Source organism: Scylla paramamosain, chromosome 14 (genome assembly GCF_035594125.1).
Source record: "Scylla paramamosain isolate STU-SP2022 chromosome 14, ASM3559412v1, whole genome shotgun sequence".
Classification (NCBI taxonomy): Eukaryota; Metazoa; Arthropoda; class Malacostraca; order Decapoda; family Portunidae; genus Scylla; species Scylla paramamosain.
In genome coordinates, this window is record NC_087164.1 from 15,203,495 (window position 1) to 15,224,922 (window position 21,428).

Here is a 21,428-nt window from a genome sequence, read left to right on the forward strand (position 1 = left end):
TCCAACACATAAAATAAATATAGTCAAGAAATGAAGAAAGACTTTCTATAGTTATAAAATACTTATGGTTATATAAGACAACAGTATCTATAAAAAAATTCTATATTTTGAATACTTTTCTAGTATTCAGTCTCAGAAGATATCTGAAACAATATTCCAAGAATATTTTTTCCCTCACAAGATGCAATAATGAGGCAAGTTGACATGGAAGGCCACTACCACGTCTGCTAAATTTCAAGGTTGTACTAGGTCAGATGTCTAAATCTATGTACACACAAGCTGTCACATATTCTCAAAAAAAAAGTAATAATAATAAAAATAAAAAAACAAATTTTATTCCGAGTACAAAATTATGGCTGCCAAGATGGAGATATGAGTGGTGGTTGGAAAAAGTGAGAGGATACGACATTGAGGAAGGAAGGGACAGGGAAAGGAAAGAGGGGAAGGAAGGACAGAGGGAGGAGTGAAGGAGAAAATGATAAGGAAGTGAGAGGGATGAGAAAGAGAGGGGAAATAGCAGAACTGGAGAGTCAGTACAACACAAGAAAATATACAAAGGCACTGAAAACAGTCGAATTTACTGTCTTCAAAATAATAAAATGTGTTATTGCACAATGTTTACTTTACCACTTAGCCCACTAAGGCATGAGGATCAGTATGGTTAAAATGACAAAAGAAATTAAAGGTAAATGGTAATGTTTCATTGTACATACTGTGTATCACACTCATTATTGACACAATTAGTTTGTGCACACTGAGCCATAAGTGCCATGGCAATTGGACTGTTCTATACTATTTGAAGGTCAAAACTTATGACCAATGACTGAATATAAATACAGAGGAAAACATCTCAGATGAAAATGTCATACTGCCCATGCTATCACAAGAGAGTATCAACACCTTCCGCTGAATAGACATGCACTTGCAAATAAGATAGATGGTGCAGCCGAACACAATCCAAACAATCAGCTTGGTATTTCTCATATGAGATATTGGAGGGAACTGAAAAGTCAATGTTTTTATATGCATTACTTGCAAAAATTTAACATCTCAAAAACACTGAATTCTTCAAGCTGGTTAAAATTTTTAAATGGCTATTTATCAAAACCCAAATATGGAAATACATATTTGTCATGTTCACAAATTAAGCCACATTTACTTGTGTTGAACTCTACAATGCCCATAAACAATGGTAGTCAAAGGAAAATCCCACACTAAACCATAGATAAGAATTCAGATTTTTTTAAAAATGCAATAAGATACTTTTACATCTGAAAATAAGTGACACAAACTTGTATTACATTCTGTATGCCACGCTGATGTCACAAAAGGGGTTAGCCCAGACAAAGTGTACACACACACACACACACACACACACACACATACATTTCCTAAAGGTAAATCTATGTGAAATATAAAAAGAATGATATAGTATTTGATGAGTACACACTAGTGTAGGAAAATGAGATAAAATTTGATGTACAGTGTGTGTGTGTGTGTGTGTGTGTGTGTGTGTGTGTGTGTAGTGAAAATTGATGTGTAATATTTGCATACTTTTAGTGTTTTTTCCTATCTTTTTTGCCTTCTCCTTTTGAATTGTTTCTTCCTTTTTTGTTGCCTGTGGTTTGCTTCTCCTTGGGCCTGTTGCTTACAAGTGGATGCACCTCTGGAACATACAGAAAATATGTCACATACAGTGGAACCTCAGTTCTCAAACTTAATTAGTTCCTGAATGCCATTCAAAATCCGAAATGTTTGGAAACTGAAACTATTTCCCCCATAGGAATCAATGTAAAATGGATTAATCCATTCCTGGGCATCATCCACCCTGTCTTAGTAGCTTATGATAGATGCTCCCACTGCCAAGATGGCAATTCCACATCTCTAGCTCAGAAATTATTTATCCAGATAGGATGTATTGAATTAACTTAGTGACATGGAACTTATCAGAAGATACTGTTTAGACCAGGCAGATATTCTCTTTCTCATTGATCCAGAGAGGGAAGCCTTGCAGAGTGGCACTTACTGCCAAAATTAAGGTGATCATAACACTTAGATATCTTGCTGGTGGGAAAAGCTTCTGGGAAAATGTAGTTGTGCAGTAGTAATGCCATTGTGGGTCATCGAGAGAGCCACAGGAGGCTTGAGATTACTCCTGAGCCAACCAAAAGCTGTTTGTTGACATTAAGACTCTTCAACGGTATCACATTTACCTTATTTCAAAGACTGCATTACTGTCTTACCCACTGTCTCCTCCAAATACATAAAAATTAAGAAAATATTCATAGAAGCTATAAATTATTAATAAACATCAGCTTTTGCTCTGTCTTTTAGTATTTTAAAACAAGTAACTTTGATTGAGAACCAAATTATGCTACAGCAATTGAAGCAATCATGAGTTCAAAATTTGTTTGAAAACTGATTTGTTTGAAACAGATGTTCAGTAACCAAAGTTCCATTGTATATGTATTTATACACTTCCACTATAAAGATTCCTTTGCAATTCTCAAACTTCACAGCTCATCAAAGTAAGGAAAGAAGAATGGAAGTGATCCACAAGAACCAGCCTTTGGCTGTAGTTTGCTGCTTTTATGATTTTATGCAGTTCTTAAACATTTACATCATATATAGTCAGTTATACACTTTTAAGATTAATTAGAAATGTCACTTACCATCAATTGGAGCATTTTCCAGGGATACATCATGGGTTTTTGGTCTCTTCTTTTTAGGTGAGACATTTTCTTTGCTATCACCTGATCTCTTAGAAGAAAGATCTTCATTTGGTGCTCCTTCAGGACCCCAACCCTCCTCTGGCTCCTCTATCTCAGGTGAGATGGGTAAGTACAGGAGTGCATTACTATCATCTTCTTCGTCAGAACTACAAAATGCAGCCACAGGATCTATGCTGGTGACATCAACCTGTGGGAAAATAAATAAATTAATTAATGAAGAGATTGAACACCAAAATCAGTAACAATTTTAAATATCCATGTTAGAGGAATTTCACAGAAGATAACAGAAGCAGAAGAGGCTATAAAAAAAAAAATAATAATAATAATAATAAAAAAAATATCTAAAAGAAATGGTAATTTAGTACTTCCTCCATTCAGACAAAAAATTCATACTTTGCAGGAACAAATAATTTTATGGAAAGAACCAGATATAGGAGACTTTCTAATGCCAAGCAAGTATTGCAAAATAAATTAACATGACAGTTATTTCATGTAATTTAAGAGTTAATCTGAAAATAGCAGTTAAATATCAATTAAATTTAAGAGCAGTTAACTGCTAAACTTAGAATATTCATCAATTCGATCCTTACAATCTACATTGTTGGGTTCCTAATATTACATACTTATGAGGTGTTCAAGATACCACTAAAGAGGATGAAGCAGCACTGCCCACTTTTATGAGTTTACAAGTCATAACTGCCATGTCTATAATAGAACATAATAAACATAATGAAAGAGCTAGAGCTTTTTGTATGAGTATTTCTAGTTCCAAATGTATCTAAATTTCATTGACATCATTGAGAAGCTAAAATCTTTTGTTCCCCTAAGTCTTTCCCTTTGAGTTTCCTTTAGCATCTCCCACAGTAACTCACTTCCACATCCTCTTCCCTGCGCTCCTGGCTCAGTTCAACGCTCTTGTCCTCATCACTCTGGTCAAACTCACTCTCCCGCTCTTCATACTCAACATTTTCATCGAGTTCCTTAAAGTCTGGGGCAAAGGCTGACCAGTTCTCTACCTGGTTTTGAGACCAAATGGAAACAACTCCTGAACTGATGGATGCCATAATGGGGCGAACAGGATGCCACTGTAAAGAAATGGTGAATTGTGAAAAGGTTCAGTGGACGAATGACCACATAGCAGAGAAGTGAAACTTGAAGTGATATTGTAGTAAAATCCTGAGACAATAAAAAAGTAAGACTAAAAAATGGAAAGAGCAAAAGAATTAATGCATAAAAAAAATTAATGGAGGTTTCTTGCTGCAAACATACAACCAATATAGTGCAGCTTTTTTAAACTTGAGTTACTAAAATAACCTTAAGTCCTATGAAATGTTTAATATGCTTTTTTCATGGAAGAGCTACAGAAATATCATGTAAAGTAACAGCACACCAGGTTCAGTGGACGAATGACCACATAGCAGAGAAGTGAAACTTGAAGTGATATTGTAGTAAAATGCTGAGACAATAAAAAAGTAAGACTAAAAAATGGAAAGAGCAAAAGAATTAATGCATAAAAAAAATTAATGGAGGTTTCTTGCTGCAAACATACAACCAATATAGTGCAGCTTTTTTAAACTTGAGTTACTAAAATAACCTTAAGTCCTATGAAATGTTTAATATGCTTTTTTCATGGAAGAGCTACAGAAATATCATGTAAAGTAACAGCACACCACTTCCTGTGGTAATGCATTCCACTGATCTACTTGAAAACTTTCTTGTTATGCTCTATGAACATTGGATTTTCTGGCTGACACATATCTTCTACTTTTATCTATTTATTTTAATTTATTCATTTATTTTTTTATTATTTTTTTTTTTTTTTTATCACACATGTGTACACCATAATAATATTTCCTATCTTTTCTTTCCTCCAGTTTGCATAGCTGTACCTTCTCAATCTTTCTTCCTATCTTAAATATCTCAGACTTATGACCATCTTACTGCTCTTTATAATTTTCTAGTTTAATAATGTTTCTTTAAATGTAAATTATACATCACTACTGCATATTTTGATGAGGCTGTTACTAAAGACATTATCATTTTTTTTTACTATCTCTTTACTACACATGTGAAGGCTTCTCTCATTATTGCTAATAATGCATAAGGATTTTTCACTTTTTCATTAATGCCATCCTCTGGTGTTAGTTTCTTACTTATTTATCATTATTCTATTTCTATATACACCAACACACAAAGACTGAAAACAGATCATCTCTAAAAATTCAGTGATAATAAACAATCATATGCAATATAAGGAACAAAGTCACTTACAACAACATCTAACAACATCTCCCCCTTTGTACCATGAAGAATTTTGACCAGATTTCCAACGCTTCTTTCCCATATATAGAGAGAGTGTTGACGAGCTGATCCTGCACATATGTACTCTCCATCACCTGAGAAGCAACACTTCTTCCACATGGTTCTGAAATGAGAGAACTTGTCATAGCTTAAAAGTTAAGCCCTGCAGAGAGCATTTAAACTACTAACCACAATTGTAAAAGAAGATAAAGTTCAGGATAACTGGCTGGAGTGACTGTAAACACACATAATAGTAAGAGAAATTATGTTGCATGAAGTGTTATTACTTCTTTCTAAGTTTGGGTTAATTCCTTCAAGTTATAAAATACTTTTTTTTTTTCTTCAATAAAAAGTAAATGAGAAACAAACTTACTTGTTGACCAGATCTTGCAGCTTTTGAGTGGGCTCTGGGTCTTCATCCTTCCCACTTTTCAAAACCTTCCGTACATCATACACTCTTATAACACGGTCAGCTGAGTTCACCAAGAAGAAGCTGGGAAACGATATATATGAAATAAACATGCAATCTTCATAATGCTATCATCATCTATGTTCATGCAATTCAAAGCATAATATTGCAACATAAAACACAGATATATGTATATCCAACCATAAGGGAAAATGTAGTGTTTTGTACCACATATTATGAAAAAATAGTCAAATGACTTACAATATTCATCATTAATCATCCCAATTCCTAGAGCAAAGCCTGGCAATGACTGTCAATCTAAACTAAATACAATCCACAAATAACCTAATCAAATCATATTTTGATGCCCATTCCTTGGAACTCACATGAGTTCTTGCACACTCCATGCCCTCAACCTCTCTTCTCCCTCAGGTATTCCAATAACCTGTCTTCCTATTCTAGAGGGAATCTTCCTCTTAAATTCACAGCACTCCCTTCACTTTTGTATAATGTTCTTCTTGTTACTTCACCTCCTACTGTTCTCTCCTCATGACCAAACTATCTCATGGAGTTACAATCAATACTCTTCTTCACTTCACAATTCATTCCTTCAACTTCACCAAACATATGAAGCCTTTCATATGCACTTTCCATTCATTTCATCATTCTTCCATTTAAAATGCCTTTCAAATAATTTACAAAATAAAATTAAAATACATTTATTTCCTTTATAATGCAATATACATGCAGAAAAATTTTAATTAGCTTACTCTGTCCTTCTGGAAAACTCTATGCTCTTGATAGCAGCTGCACTGGATGTTCCTGGGCCAATTCTGAATGAAGTCTTGACTTTCAGGTCAGAGCAAGTAAGGATGAGCAGCTTCCCCCGACTGTTACCTGTATAAATATGATCTCCACGACGGTCAAAGGATGCCACAATGCTCACATCTCCCTGTGCAAAAAGAATCTTCTTAAATATGCAACATCAGCTGATGAACATACATCTAGATACACTTTTTTCACTTGAGTGGGAGCATTTTTTAAAATTCTACCAGAAAGAAGAAAATTATGAAAGTTAGAATTGTAATGTCCACCTGGAATATCCTTAGATAAATCTTTATCATTATCATTATTGTTAATAAAAACAGTGAGACAGGTGATGTGAAAATCAGCACAATCAGCTCACAAATACAAGATAAAGAATGTAAATCCTAGCCAACTACAGACAATTTAAGCATTTTCTTTTAAAAATGATGCAACCACAACATTGCACAAAAAATAATTACATTATACACAAATTATTACACAAAGATCTCCAGTTCCTTACCTCATCATCCATTGGAATAATTTCATGTGAGGTATCAACATGCACCAAAACAGCTGGATGTCTCATGGGACACACCAGAAACATCTTGTCATTTCTTGGGTGAAATTGTACCTGAGAAACAATTCCAGATATTTAACTGACAAGCTTATGTATTGTACAATATATTTTAAGCCTCACAGAAAATTTTTCACCTCATCATTTTGAACACCTACACAGAAAATAAAACAAAATAATGGAAAATATCATAATACAAGTATTCAATATACAGTGTAACCTCGGTTCTCGAATTTAATTAGTTCCTGAATGTCATTCAAAATCTGAAATGTTCGAAAACTAAAACAATTTTCCCTCAAAATCTGAAATGTTCAAAAACTAAAACAATTTTCCCCATAGGAATCACTTTGAAATGGATTAATCCATTCCTAGACACCTGTCTACCCTGTCTTAGCGGCTTATGACATGCTTCCACATCCAAGATGGTTGCTTCACATCAGCCCACAAATTATTCACCCACTGAATGAACTTAGTGACACAGAACTCATCAGAAGATACTGCTTAAACCATGCAGGTATTCTCTTTGTCACCAATCTAGTGAGGGAAGCCTTAAAGAGTGACAAAGAGAGCAAGTGATCATAACACTTAAACATCTTGCTGCTGGGAAAAGCTACTGGAAAAATGTTGTTATGCAGTAGTGATGAAATTGTGTGTCAATGAAATAGCCACAAGTGGCTCAGGATTATTCCTGAGTACCAAAAACTGTTTATATCAAGGCTTTTCAATAAGATCACATTTACCTTATTTCAAAGATTGAATTACTGTCTTACACTCTGTGCCTCTCCTCCAAATATATAAAACCAAAATAAATATTTCTAGAAACTATAAATGTCTTTTAGTATTTGAAATCAAGTAACTTTGTTCTAGAACCAAATTATGGTACCACAACCGAAGCAATTACGAGTTCAAAATTTTGTTCTAAAACCTATTTGTTCAAAAAAGGAGACATTTGGAGATCGAGGTTCCACTGTACTTGACACAATAATCATCACTATGAGAGCAGTCACATATTCTTACCTTCATTACAGGAGATGGAAACCTATACTTGATATCACATTCCCCTGAGAGTACATCCCAGATGCAGACATTGTTGTCAGTTGAGACACTCAGCAATTTGTACCCAGCTCTTGACCAACTGACAATGAATAAACAAATAAATAAATAAATAAATAAACAAATAAGTAAATAAACAAATAAATTAATAAATACACATGTATGTATAGTCAGGTTGCCACTAATGCACAACATTCTAACACAAATCATGTTTAAAGCAGAGGTCACTTTGCTTTCAGGTCATACTCTGACGCAGGAATAGACTACAAGTCGTAGACAAGTCCATGATGCAAAGTAGGGTAACACTAATGTTGGGGAAGCAAATGCACTACTGTGAATCCCATATATAGTGATGCGAGTTTAGTGAGACAGGCTGGCTGCAGCTGCCCCTGCCATACATGGTGATGTGAATTTTGTGAGGATAAGTGCTGGCTGCTGCCACCGCTACCATCCACAGTGATATCAGTGAGCTTTCATCAACTGTAAGAGCAAACACTGACTCAGCGAGGTTTTTTTAATGATTATTACTGTACTGTATCAGTTTTCATTCATTATCCTTTTGATACTTTATGAACTCCTATGGAGTTGAGAGAGATAAGGCAGGATGAGAGGGGTGAGGTGAGGTGTGAGGATGTAAGGCAAGAGGAGGGAAGAAGTGTTCGGAGGAGGGACAGAGGGAGAGATATGTGTATGTTGGAGGGTCAGGTCATGATGAGATCTGAGATAGGAGATATGAGGTCAAGGCAAGAAAATGAGGGACTGGAGAGGATGGAAGGGACGGAGATGAGGGGATTAGGTGAAGTAAATGTGAGTTGTATAAATATTTCACAGATAAATTGCATACAGGACAGTTAGCAAACATTTCGTATAGAGCAATAAGATCACAGAAAAATTACCCTAAATGGATGACTGTTAGGTCAAAACACTATATGTGGTGGAAAAAAAGTATGTACAAGAGAATAAAGGCAGGTGAAGAGATTTTAAGGCCACAATATAATGAATTAGTTAGAACAGTCAGGAAGATAATGAGGAAAGCTAAAAGCAATTATGAATTAAAGGTAGCCAGCCAGGCGAAGAGGACCCCAAGGGATTTTATCAGGTATATAGAACGAAGAGTAAGAAAACTATAGGTCCATTAAAGGCAGCAGATGGGGAGCTGGTTAGTTCTGGGGAGAAGGTTAGTATAATTCTGAATGAGTATTTTTTAACAGATTTCACCCAAGAAAACATGCTGGATATGCCAAACAGTCAACGGAAGTTTAGAGCAGATGAAAATGAGAAGTTGACAGATATTACCATAACTAAGGAGATAGTGCAACAGGAGATAGATAGGCTAAAAAGTTCAAGACACCAGGACCATCTGAAATATATCCCAGAGTACTTAAGGAATGCAAAGAGGTTATTAATGAGCCATTAGTTTCTGTCTTTAAGAAATCACTTGAGTCAGGTGAGGAACCAGTAATGTGGAGGCAGGCTAATGTAGTACCCATCTTTTAGAAAGGAGATGAAACTTTAGCGTCTAATTATAGACCTGTCAGCTTAACTTTTGTTGTAGGTAAAATAATGGAGTTAATAATAGCAAAGAGCATTAGGAAGCATTTAGACAAACACAACTCGATAAATCAGTCACAGCATGGCTTCACAAAGGGGAAGTCTTGCCTGACAAACTTGTTAAGTTTTTACAGTAAAGTGTACGGGCAGTAGATAATGGTGATAGTTTTGACATCTTATATCTGGACTTTACTAAAGCATTTGACAAGGTATCCCATCAGAGGCTCCTGAGAAAGGTTCGAGCACACGGGATAGAAGGGAAGGTATTAGGCTGGATAACGTCATGGCTAAGCAATAGGCGACAGCGAGTTGTAATAAAAGGCTCTACATCTGAGTGGGGTCACGTAATTAGTGGGGTGCCACAGGGATCAGTATTAGGGCCATTATTGTTTTAAATATATATCAATGACTTGGACAGTGGAATTAGTAGTGATGTTAGTAAATTTGCAGATGATACAAAGATAGGTAGATTAATTAGGTCAGAATCGGATGCCATTGCCTTACAGGCAGATTTTGATAGGATGAATGAATGGAAAGACAGATGGTTAATGCAATTTAATATCAACAAATGCAAAGTACTTAGCATAGGTAGAGGAAACCCCCTACAGTAGGTACACAATAAACAACAAAACTCTGGTAGGTTCAGGGTATGAAAAAGATTTAGGAGTTATAGTTAGCTCTGAATTCCATCTAAGAAACCAATGCATAGAGGCCAGAAACTGGGCAAATAGAGTATTAGGATTAATTTTTAGGAGTGTTAAAAGTAGAGGCCAGAAGTAATATTAAAGTTATATTTGGCGCTGGTCAGACCTAATCTAGACTATGTTGTGCAGTTCTGGTCCCCACATTACAGGAAGGATATAGGTCTATTAGAATCAGTACAAAAGAAAATGACAAAAAGGATACAGGGGGATGAGGAGTATTCCTTACAAGGCAAGATTGAAGCTGTTAAATTTACATTATTTAGAGAGACGTAGGTTAAGAGTGGAACTGATGCAAGTCTTCAAGTGTTATAAGAGTTATAACAAGGGGGATGTAAGCAAAAATCTTAGGATCAGCAAGCAGGGCAGAACAAGAAATGATGGGTTCAAGCTTGAAAAAATTTAGGTTTAAGAAAGAGATAGGAAGAAAATGGTTCTCAAATAGAGTGGTAGATGAATGGAATGGACTCAGTAATCGTGTTGTTAGTGCTACGACATTGGGGAGCTTTAAGAGAAGATTAGACAGGTTTATGGATGGGTATGATAGGTGGAAATAGGTAGGTATATTTAATACAGGGACTGCCATGTGTAAGCCTGTGGCTTCTTGCAGCTTCCCTTATTTCTTATGTTCTTATTACCTTAAGTTATATCCAAGAAAAGATAATGATTTAGGTAGAATGGAAATATTTAATTTTAATTTTTGAGGGGCCTATCTCAGGTTGGAACAATAGTTAATCATTTTTTTTGCCTTTGCTTTCATTAAAACTCTAATAGTGGAACTGAATCCCCACATTAGCAGCGACCTTACTGTACTCACAATTTCTATGATGGTCCATCTTTACCAGTGCTATGCATCACACAGTATGAACACTAACCTTAGGGAACACACTGGGTGGACATGAGCACTGATGACTTTAGCAATGCCACGAGTGAGGAAATCCCAAATAACAATGCGGCCATCATTGCAGCCAACTGCCAGCAGTGTCCCTCGTCTGTTAAATGCACATGTGACTGCGAGAGAGGCACAATCTAGAGCTCCATCAAATTCTTCTGGATAATTCTGACCAAACGATTCTGGAGAGAAAGAGAAAAATATTGAAATTAAATAATTTCCTATGAGGAGAATGACAACTCAAGAAAAAAAGGTAACAAAGTAATAACAGAGTGTGTGTGTGTGTGTGTGTGTGTGTGTGTGTGTGTGTGTGTGTGTGTGTGTGTGTGTGTGTGTGTGTGTGTGTGTGTGTGTTTGTGTGTGTGTGTTTGTGTGAGTGTGTGTGTGTGTGGAATGTAAAAAGGAAGACACTGAGAAACACTATATAATATACTGTTAAATCAATGTTATTATTACAATGTAATAATGGAGGAAGCTTCCCTTTTTTTTTTTTTTTTTCTCAGCCACCTGTTATGCTGGCCTCAGTAAATAAAAAAAAAGGTAAATTTGCAGTTTCACCCTATATCCCCAATCTCTACCCACACCCCCCCAACCCCTCCAGCAAGCTTGCGGGCCTGTGGGGAACTGGGTTTTTTTTTTTGGGGGGGGGAAACATACGTGTAATATATAGACTTTGAAAATGTAGGGAAATTTCCCTAGAAGTCAAGGAAATTTCCTAAATGTAGCAAACCAAAAACCTATTATAACCAGGGGGCTGTGCTTCCCTTGAACCCCCACCATTAGTATATTCGAACACAACCAGAAAGCTAAGGTAACCTGACCTAACCTAACCTTACCTATCTTAACCTAACCTATCCTAACCTAACCTTACCTATCCTAACCTAACCTTACCTATCCTAACCTAACCTATCCTAACCTAACCTTATCTATCCTAACCTATCCTAACCTAAACAAATCTTACTTAACCTAACCTAACCTAATCTAACCTATTCAAACATAACATAACTCCCCCAAAAAAGTATTAAAAATCTAGGGATATTTCTCTACAAGTGAAAGAAATTCCCTAAGTATACGAAGAAATTGACAGTCGCCATAGTTATGTAATATGTGCCTCACATATTACATAACAAATAACAACAAATATAACAAACACACAAACACACTCACTATCCTTTCAATGACTGTGGAAACAGGATCCCACCTAAAAACTGAGGTAAATCTTTGAAATTCCGTCCCGACCTTATTATTCATTTGCGACAAGCTAATATGGAGTTAGAAATGCTCCTAGCAGTGTGATCTAGACCATGAGACACTTCATACTTACGTGCGGTTTATTGGGGGAAACTGCAATTATACCCCCCCCAAAAAAAAAGAAAAAAAAATCTTCGATTTTCACCAAAACAATAAGCCTCACCCAGGAAAGTCTGGTGCTCATGGTTCCTCGCCAGAACCCCATCGTCCCCATGGGTGCCACACAACTTAACACAAAGCCACTAATTGCTACCAAACGATCTCCTAATGGCACAACTCCACTACATGAATTCTCAAAACTTAAACATAACCTAACAAACCTCCTAAATTGAGTTTCATCCCTTGGACACCTAAGACATTCGGAATTCAGTGTTATGGTCACTTCTTAATTTACTAACCTAACTCAACCACCAACATGCTTCCAAAGATGAGATCTACACCATGAAATATGTAAGGATATAGGAAACTACTTGGCTACACCTTCATAAAGTTCTAGAGCAATAGGTTCAGGGATCATGGGCGTCTCTGGATGGCATGAACATGAAGCACCACTCAGTACTCACCCAACAGCTCAAGATTCATGCTTCACTGTGTCCCTCTTAACAACAGCTTCTTAGGTTCAGTTGATAAAGCTGTTCTTTAGGTATTTTTTTTTTTCTTTCACAGACGTTGACGAGATTCTGCTCTAGTCTGAAGCTCATGTAAAGATACCACACACATAAACAAAGTTACAAACAACGCTGCCTGTGTTTATACGAGCCCGGGACTTGAGTAATTCGGTATTATCAGATGCAGGACCAAGGATGAGCAAACCAACCACAGGACCAAAGACGTTGCTTTTGTACAAGCTATGTAGATAAAGAATAAAATAGTACAGATGTTAACAAATAGCTGAAAAAGCGCAATTGTTTATGTGATATCATGCATAAGTTTAAAGCTCCAGAATACCTATAACCGATAATATTAAAATAGCGCATTTTCACTTGAGGGATATGTTAAGTTGATTTATTTCACTGTTGATCCCTTCAATGTGTAGATCATTTGAAGAAGCGTTACATTTTTTTTTTGCCGAGAAACAATCAATGTCTGGCTAAGATTATTTCAATAATGCCTTCTATAATTATTGATCAACCGAGTGTCATAAGTTAAATTGGCTTTCAGGATAATACTTAATTCGAAATAAAATGTACCGAACAGCAAATCCGATAAAAAGGAAGTACCGATGAAAAGTTAGAAACTACGAGAGGAACTAGTCGAGGCAGAGCTGTCATATCACAGGCTTCACGGTGCACAGATATAGGTGCCAACCTCAATAGTGAACCATGGACTTCTGCTTCGCCTTTACCTGAACGTCTCTGCGTTATGAAACTTGAGAAAATGGTTACTTCTTTTGCTGCTTTTGTGGTGGTGGTGTGTGTGGTGAGCTGTGGAGTGACGGGCAGCACTGATAACAGAGACGCCCCTGGCACACTCCCTCATCACCCCAGACACACCAGTCACATTAGCAGTGGAATTCAAGGGCATGTCATAAGCAGCCCTAAAGGTAGTCAGTTCATGAGGAATGCAGAACTAGGAAGAAATGTCACATACAATGGTGTATCCAGAGGCTCTATACACAATGGGACAGGTGTGGCCTATGGAGTGGATACAGGTCACAGGGAGGCAATCCATTCCGTTGTGTTGGAAGGAAAGTTTGGAGAACATATCACCAAGAAAATCAATGAGACCTTTGAGTACTTGATTGAGTTCACTTATAACGTAACAGAGTTAGAGGTGAGTAAAACTGGGATAATATTGAAATGAGTGTTCATTTAAGGTCTAGATTAGGTTCATTGCATTAATTTCACTTGCTAATCTCATTTTAACATAAGCTGAATTTCATTTTATCTGCTTCACAAGTTTGGCTCAACCCTTCACTGCATGGTGTAAAGAAGGTACTACTTAACTTAGTTTTATGTACTTAGTCTTTTTAGGAAATGTAAATTGAAGTGATACTTTTAAATTTCATATAGGAAATATAAGTAGTCTCTGATGATCCTAGAAAATTAGTAGGACAGGATATTCAGGGACTTTCAAGTGCACCAAGAGCCATTAACATAATTTCACCTTCAGTCTCAGGCAGTGCGAGTCACAGTGAGCAGCCTCAGGAGCAGCAACACCTACCCCCTCTTGGTAGTAGTGAGGCAGCAGCGAGGAGTCCTATCCTGGCAGTTACCTCTTGAGCCTCCCCCAAACACTCGGGTTTTGTGAGTTTTGCATTGTTTTTATTGTTCAAGAAAAAATTTGAGATTTAGGTCATCTCTTTATTAATTGGGCCCTTTCTCTAGATTAAGCCTTTGACTTGGCAAGTTTGACTTGTACTCTCTCTCTCTCTCTCTCTCTCTCTCTCTCTCTCTCTCTCTCTCTCTCTCTCTCTCTCTCTCTCTCTCTCTCTCTCTCTCTCTCTCTCTCTCTCTCTCTCTCTCTCTCTCTCTCTCTCTCTCTCTCTCTCTCTCTCTCTCTCTCTCTCTCTCTCTCTCTCTCTCTCTCTCTCTCTCTCTCTCTCTCATTTGCAAACTTCAAGATTTACACTATAAGCAACTGTACCAGCTTTTGTTCTTGACTCTCCACAGAGAAAAATACTACACTGTTTCGCATACCCTGTGTCCTGTAAAGAATTACAAAGTAACATATCAGGGAAACCTTGACATGACTCAGCGGCTGTTTGTGGATATATCTACATCTTCACCAACAAATTTGAACTTCACAGTCACAGCAGAGTTTCTGACCAGGTTTCACATTGAGTAAGTATATCCTCTGTTTATGCCTTGTGAAAATTATTGCAAGCATGTCATGTCTTCAGAACTATGACCATTCAGATTGGTGAATATGGAATCATGCTTCAATTTATTGTGATGTTCCCCACCAGTTAGTAGTTGATGAGGGATTTGTGTTTTTGTGAACAAGTACAGGGTCACTAAAATTTAGTTATAAATGCTTTTGTATTCAAAAATTGTTAATTGCCACAAAGTATTTAACTTGTGATTCTTATGCATTTTTTGAATGGAACCAGAGAATTTTGATTCTAAATTCATGTAAAAGCTTTCTTGTTTTATCTGTTAGTTCTTAGGGTATGTAGATTATCATAATGAGTGGATGTTGACATTAGCTACTGGGTCCATGGAGATGGTGTATATGTCATGCAGGGGACTTACAGTTTTGATTAATTTTTCTGCTTTCAGCCTCCATGCTGACATGGTGTTTGATGTCACACCTTCTCAACCAATGTTCTATGAATTCAAATTCCCTGAGAATGTTGATATGGTACTGGTGAAAGTCATAGCTGAGGACGACTTTTGTGCCATGGTTGCTATTCAGAATATCACAGTAAGTCAAGAAAGTTTTAAGTGTTTCAGAGCTCATCCAATGATTTATAAAGTGAAATATTGTTATTTTCTATGCACCACTCCTAAGAACTCAAAAGAATATTTTACATATGCACAATGGTTCATCATTAAGTATGTTCACTTTATTTTCAGGATTGATGTGTGAGTAAAATTAGAAATACAAAAAGTACCTGCATACAGTAGTCAGATTGAAAAGATTTGTATACATACATTTTCAAAAGTCTGTTGTTTACTTGAGCATTATGGAAATAGATATATTTAGCTTGGATTAATTTAATAACAAAGACATTGGCTAGAGAAAAGAGAAAAGTTATGTTAGTGGCAATCCCTCAATGTTTAAAAGGAAAAATAGTGCCTTCTTACTGACACTTTTAAAACTGGAATACTCATACATTCCCATGGAATAACATACTGCTTTCTCAGGTGGAACATCCCATTAAGTTCCTTCAGATGTGAGGAAATAAAAACTCAGTACCTTAAAGTTTTGATAAGTGTTTTCTTCCTTTCTGTGACAGTGTCCTGTGTTTGACAGTGAAGAAAATGTCCAGTATGGGAACTATTACCAAACCATGACCTATCAAGCAGGTATCACGGTGAGAGTAAGTATTTGCAATCACATAGTCATGAAGTAAAGCACTGAGAACTGTTTTACTAGCACAATATATAGCAGTCTCGTTTTGATAGAAAAAAAATTCTATTTCAGCTAATGCTACAAATACTGTTAAGATGTGCAAATACTTAATTGCTATATTGATGAGGCATTTTGATATAGTACTGTGTTAATAGTTAATGTACTGATAAAGGCAGTAGCAATATTAACAGTGACTCAGCATTTCCCACATTTACTTATTTTATATTTGTAGAAAGTTGATTATCCAGAAGGGCTTTATGTGGTAGTAGTGGTGCTGTCTACTGATGAAGCTTGCTCAGGCTCCTTTCAACATGTGTACCGCACTCGCAAGAAGACCATAACACTCACAATTGAAGAGAAGATTACAAAAGTAGAATATCTTGGTGCCATCTTTGCTGGTCTTGGTTACTGTGCTCTGTTTTATGCTGTAGCAATGATCTTGGGCTGCATATCTTGTATCAGGTAAGGAGTCAGTGATTTTTGTTTTTCATAGTACAATAAAACCTCTCTTAAGTTGACATTCTTTGAGTCAGAATCTGCTTTAAGTAGGCAAGGCAGTTTTACTATTTATTCCCAGAATTATATTAAAAGGAGTCTTTTTAGTAACTTGTAAACACAAATCTTGTAGGGAGAAGCGCAAGCAGCCTCGTGCTCGAAGTCTCATGGATGATTCTATCTTGGCAACGTCAGATGAGTCAGGTGCCCATGGATCATCATCTTATGGAGCTGTTGCAGGGAATGCAGGTACTGTATACTTCTTGTCTATCTCTTCTAACTATAAAAAAACAGTTTTGACTCTGTAACTTCCAAAGTGGAGCATATCCTGACTCTGCGTTTACAGAGATCTCCATTCTTGGAGATTTTAATGTTTACCACCAGTTATGGCTTTCCTCTCCCTTCACTGAAATATGCAAACCAACTACATATCAACCTGTTCTATTCCTAGTTGTACCATTTAGATCTACCAGGAATATATTTACAGTCACCTCAAAACTGCAAATGTTCATCAACAACTCCCAGTACCTTCACTGTAGGTAAAATACTAATTTTAGTCAGGTTTGCATGCAAATATTTCTTAATGTCTGTTTTTATTTAGGGAGGCTTGTATTAATTTTATATTTGATCCTGCAGAGACCAACAAGGAGGAGCAACCACATTTGCCTCGAATACCCTCTGACTCTTCACTTGACGAGGATGACATTGACATGCTTACTGATGCTGAGAGTGAGAAGGATGTATTCAGGTGAGAATTGCATTTTTACCTTTATTCTCTTAATTTTTGGTCTGTTTCAAGTAGGGATCTTCAAATATAAAGCTGTCCTTACCCTTAAAAGCATGGTTGTAATTAAGAAAGAAATAGAGCAATATATAATGGAAATTATTTGAATGAACATAAGAGAAATAACTCACTTCCTAGAAATATGTTCTTGGAGTATGTGTTACCATTCATTGTCATTTTTTCCTTATGTAGCATACAGAGAATGAAAAAAAATATATATATACCAGGAAAATATTGTGACTGGGATTGATATTGGTATCTTATGGAATCAGTGAATTTTATGGTCCTGCAAGCATTGTTCATTGTCAAAAGATATAATGAATAAGAGAATTCACTTGTTCTTCTTTTATCTGTTGTTGGTAATGCACACCAAATAACCCTTTAATTTCAGAACTAAGACCTTCTTGTATGTAAGTGACTTGGCTCGAAAAGACATGAGGGTTTTGACCAAAAAGTCTCAGTTATACATCTGGGGCTTGCTGACAGTTGGGATATTCTATGCTGTTCCTGTCATCCAACTGGTGATAACTTATCAGAAGGTAATACATGAAAAGATAATTATATTAGAATCAAACAGAATAGTTAATGTAATGTACATACATGCTAATCTCAGTTCTTCATCTCTCAACCTACTCTGTACATAAGCAGGTGTATAAGGATTTCTTTGTTAATTCATGGATCTTTTCCTGTGACATGACAAAGCATTACTTTAAGAATATCCTGCTGATGGATGCGAACAAAAGAGAAAATAGTAAGGACTGAAATGAAAATTAACACATTTTTTTTTTCCAGGTTCTTGATGAGACAGGGAACCAAGACCTGTGCTTCTATAATTTCTGGTGTGCCCATCCTCTTGGTCCACTGACAGACTTCAACCATATTTTCTCCAACATTAGCTACATCCTTTTTGGTATCCTGTTCATTACCATGTGTGCACGTAGGAATCATCAGCATAAACTGGCTACAAAAGTTGACTACAAGATTGACAAGGTGAGATTGCCTGTACCAGAATCTTTGGATGGTCATAATGAATTGAAGACAGTTGCATTTGGCCTATACTGTCATGAGGAGTAAGCCAGGACTCTGTTCAGTATTTTGTATAAAGTTCAAGATCTCTAAGTGTAACATATGATTTTCTGGCAGTTGTGAAAACTTCCAGGGCAGGTATTGTGTAGAAATCAAACTGTAACCATTAGACCCAAAGCACTGACACTCATACACATTCACCATCATAATAAGTCTTTATTGTAAAATAAAATCAGGTTGGTTAGTCACTGTAGCTATGTAGTTACATGATAAATATTTGACTATAAACTTACATGAATAAAAGTAATTATTTTCTTTTTTTTTTTTCAATGAAATTCAGTGAAAATTCATAATCATTATTATCATTATGATGCAAGTAACTTATGTACAGAATTAACATGCCAGCTTAACTAGGGAAAATAATTTGTTCTGAAATATACCAGCGCCCTTAAAGGTGACATGCATTGTTGTTGAAATTGTGTCCATTCCACTTCCTCAGATGATACATTTCACTGATCAGTTGCTGTCTTTAGAAAACTGCATGTGATAATGCAAGTCTTCTATATCCCTTTTTTTTTTTTTTTTCATTTTCACATTTCTACATGATAATCATATCTCTTTTTTGTCATTCTAGCAACATGGGTAACGACAGCTTCTCTTGTCCTCTCTCTTAGCTTCAGCTTCAGAGAGGTCTTTCTATTATATGTACTCTCTCTAGTAGAGCTGTGTTTCTTGGAATATGGACTCCACATCACTGCTGCATATTCCATAGTGGCTCTTTTAAAAAATGAAATTATTTTCTTTGTGTATTTAAGTTTTAGTGCATAGCAGCTCATCTAATCTTGTATTAATTTTCAGTACTATGGGATTCCCCAGCACTTTGGCCTTTTTTATGCTATGGGTGGGTCACTTATCATGGAGGGCTTTATGAGCGCCTGCTACCACATCTGCCCTAATAATTCAAACTACCAGTTTGGTAAGTATCTTGCCATTAATGAAAGAATTCATAAGCATTTACAAGTTGAACAGATTATTTGATTTGAGCTGAATTAAGCCAGGTTATGATCATATCTGATTAAGTTGTTTGTCAATATTGCAGAAACTAGTGCATATCATGATTCAAGACAATGTTGTGTACATTTGTATACTTATTACATGCCACTTCAGCACCTTGCTTTTGTATTTATTGTCACTACTTTTTTCCACAGACACTTCATTCATGTATGTGATATCTGTACTCTCCATGTTGAAGATCTACCAAACTCGCCATCCAGATATCAATGCAAGTGCCAGTGCCACTTATGCAGCACTGGCTGCTGCTGTTCTCTTGGGAGTGATTGGGGTTCTCAGTGGCACTCTTCTATTTTGGATCATATTTGGTTTCATTCATGTCATTTCCTGCCTTATGCTGTCATGCCAGATATACTACATGGGCAGGTGGAAACTTGGTAAGATTCTCAAGGTTTACAATTTACTTATATAGCATTTTCTCAGCTTTGATATCTTAATCAAAGCTGTTGCACTGCTTTGTTTTATTTTCAAAGCATAGAAAGGAATTAGGTGGGAATTTTGTTTAAGATGTAATTCATCATGGTGGGTCAAACAGATCAAGACTGTAGGATGGAGTTTAGCCACCCCAAAAAATGCACATCCAGGTTCAGAGGAACTTCATGCATGATTGTTATGTGAGGCAAGGACCTTCATACCGTACTGGCCTTACAGTCATGGAGAACTTGAAAAAAGATGAGTATTCTCCAAAACCACTGGAGAGGTAAAAGTGATCTTTAGAGATCTGCAAGGTCTGAGCACATAATGTCAGCATAGTATTCATTGACCACCTTAGAAATCCACATGCTGAGTGTTGGAGCTGTAAGTGTCAGTCATGTAGTCAGTCACAGAGAAAGAGAAAGGTGTTGCATTTTCATAAGTTTGCATTTTCAAAGAATAGCTGGAATTGATTATGAAACTTTTTTTTTTTTTACAGATGTTGGAGTCCTCAAACGTTTCAAGACTTGGTTTTTGAGTGAAATCAGTGACTGTCGCCAAATCTGCCAACCCATGTACTGTGACCGCATGGTGCTGCTGACATTGGGCAATGCAGCCAACTGGGGCTTGGCTATTTATGGCATGGTGTCCACTCCCAGGGACTTTGCCTCATACCTCTTGATCATATTCCTCACAAACCTTTTGCTTTATATTGCATTTTATATTATCATGAAGGTAGGTTGCTCGTTTGACAACATTTATCATAGAGTTGAAAGGAACTGGCATTTTTATGTTATTATCTTGCATTCCTACAATATTGAAAATGTGTAATATTGAAAAATGGTGATATATCAGTAATATTTTTCCTTTCCACATGTAAACTATGGACTAGGTATATGGATGCATCAAACCAAATACTTGATCTTTGCCAGTTTATGAAATTTATTAATCTTGATGTTATGGTGCTATGTATTTTCAATCATAAGTCATCTGTAATTTAAGAGTACTTCCTTCCTCTCTGCATGACATGAGTAGCATCTTTTGGAACATCAAATCAGGACATGTTCCTCTGATAGAGCATAATTATAAACCTGACATCTTGCTTTGTCTAGGAAGATGAATGAAAGACCTTCATAAATGTATACTTTCACAAGTGAATTTTTTTTCCAAGAGAATTATTAAATTATCAATAATTTTTTTTCAGCTGAGACATGGTGAGCGTCTCCTCCTGCAACCAGTTGTTTACATGGTGCTGTGTGCTGCTGGCTGGGGGACGGCTGTGTATTTCTACACCCAGCATACCACCACCTGGGAACTGACTCCAGCACACAGCCGCCAGTATAACAAGGA

At 36.4% G+C, this 21,428-nt stretch overlaps 2 protein-coding genes across 2 annotated transcripts in view; one reads left to right on the forward strand and one right to left on the reverse strand.

Annotated features, from left to right (window-relative positions):
* Positions 1–86: 86 nt before the first annotated feature.
* LOC135106921 (retinoblastoma-binding protein 5 homolog) lies at positions 87–13,079 on the reverse strand. The gene is made up of 10 exons (XM_064016363.1): positions 12,835–13,079; positions 11,004–11,202; positions 7,841–7,958; positions 6,770–6,880; positions 6,213–6,394; positions 5,407–5,526; positions 5,004–5,157; positions 3,605–3,817; positions 2,673–2,919; positions 87–1,666 (listed from the first exon to the last, which is right to left on the reverse strand). Exons 1-10 carry the CDS (start codon positions 12,851–12,853, stop codon positions 1,557–1,559), a joined length of 1,473 nt encoding a protein of 490 aa, XP_063872433.1. The 5' UTR covers positions 12,854–13,079; the 3' UTR covers positions 87–1,556.
* A 413-nt stretch (positions 13,080–13,492) lies between these two features.
* LOC135106920 (SID1 transmembrane family member 1-like) overlaps positions 13,493–21,428 on the forward strand; it is a 9,140-nt gene continuing 1,204 nt past the window's right edge. The window contains exons 1-14 of the mRNA XM_064016361.1: positions 13,493–14,044; positions 14,384–14,517; positions 14,884–15,054; positions 15,493–15,637; positions 16,173–16,256; positions 16,521–16,750; positions 16,917–17,032; positions 17,420–17,531; positions 17,959–18,106; positions 18,360–18,557; positions 19,452–19,569; positions 19,802–20,041; positions 20,578–20,813; positions 21,283–21,428. The exon at positions 21,283–21,428 is cut by the window's right edge and continues 79 nt beyond it. Of these exons, the coding sequence (XP_063872431.1) occupies positions 13,634–14,044; positions 14,384–14,517; positions 14,884–15,054; positions 15,493–15,637; positions 16,173–16,256; positions 16,521–16,750; positions 16,917–17,032; positions 17,420–17,531; positions 17,959–18,106; positions 18,360–18,557; positions 19,452–19,569; positions 19,802–20,041; positions 20,578–20,813; positions 21,283–21,428 (2,489 nt within the window). The 5' untranslated portion in view covers positions 13,493–13,633. The remainder of the gene's footprint in view (positions 14,045–14,383; positions 14,518–14,883; positions 15,055–15,492; positions 15,638–16,172; positions 16,257–16,520; positions 16,751–16,916; positions 17,033–17,419; positions 17,532–17,958; positions 18,107–18,359; positions 18,558–19,451; positions 19,570–19,801; positions 20,042–20,577; positions 20,814–21,282) is intronic.

Bases quoted from the DNA above. Each gene is read 5' to 3' on its own strand.
- LOC135106921 (XM_064016363.1), bottom strand. The intron at 6,395-6,769 runs GTAAGGAACTGG...CTTTTTGCACAG, and splicing joins TTATTCCAATGGATGATGAG to GGAGATGTGAGCATTGTGGC. The intron at 5,158-5,406 runs GTAAGTTTGTTT...CTCTCATTTCAG, and splicing joins CTGCAAGATCTGGTCAACAA to AACCATGTGGAAGAAGTGTT.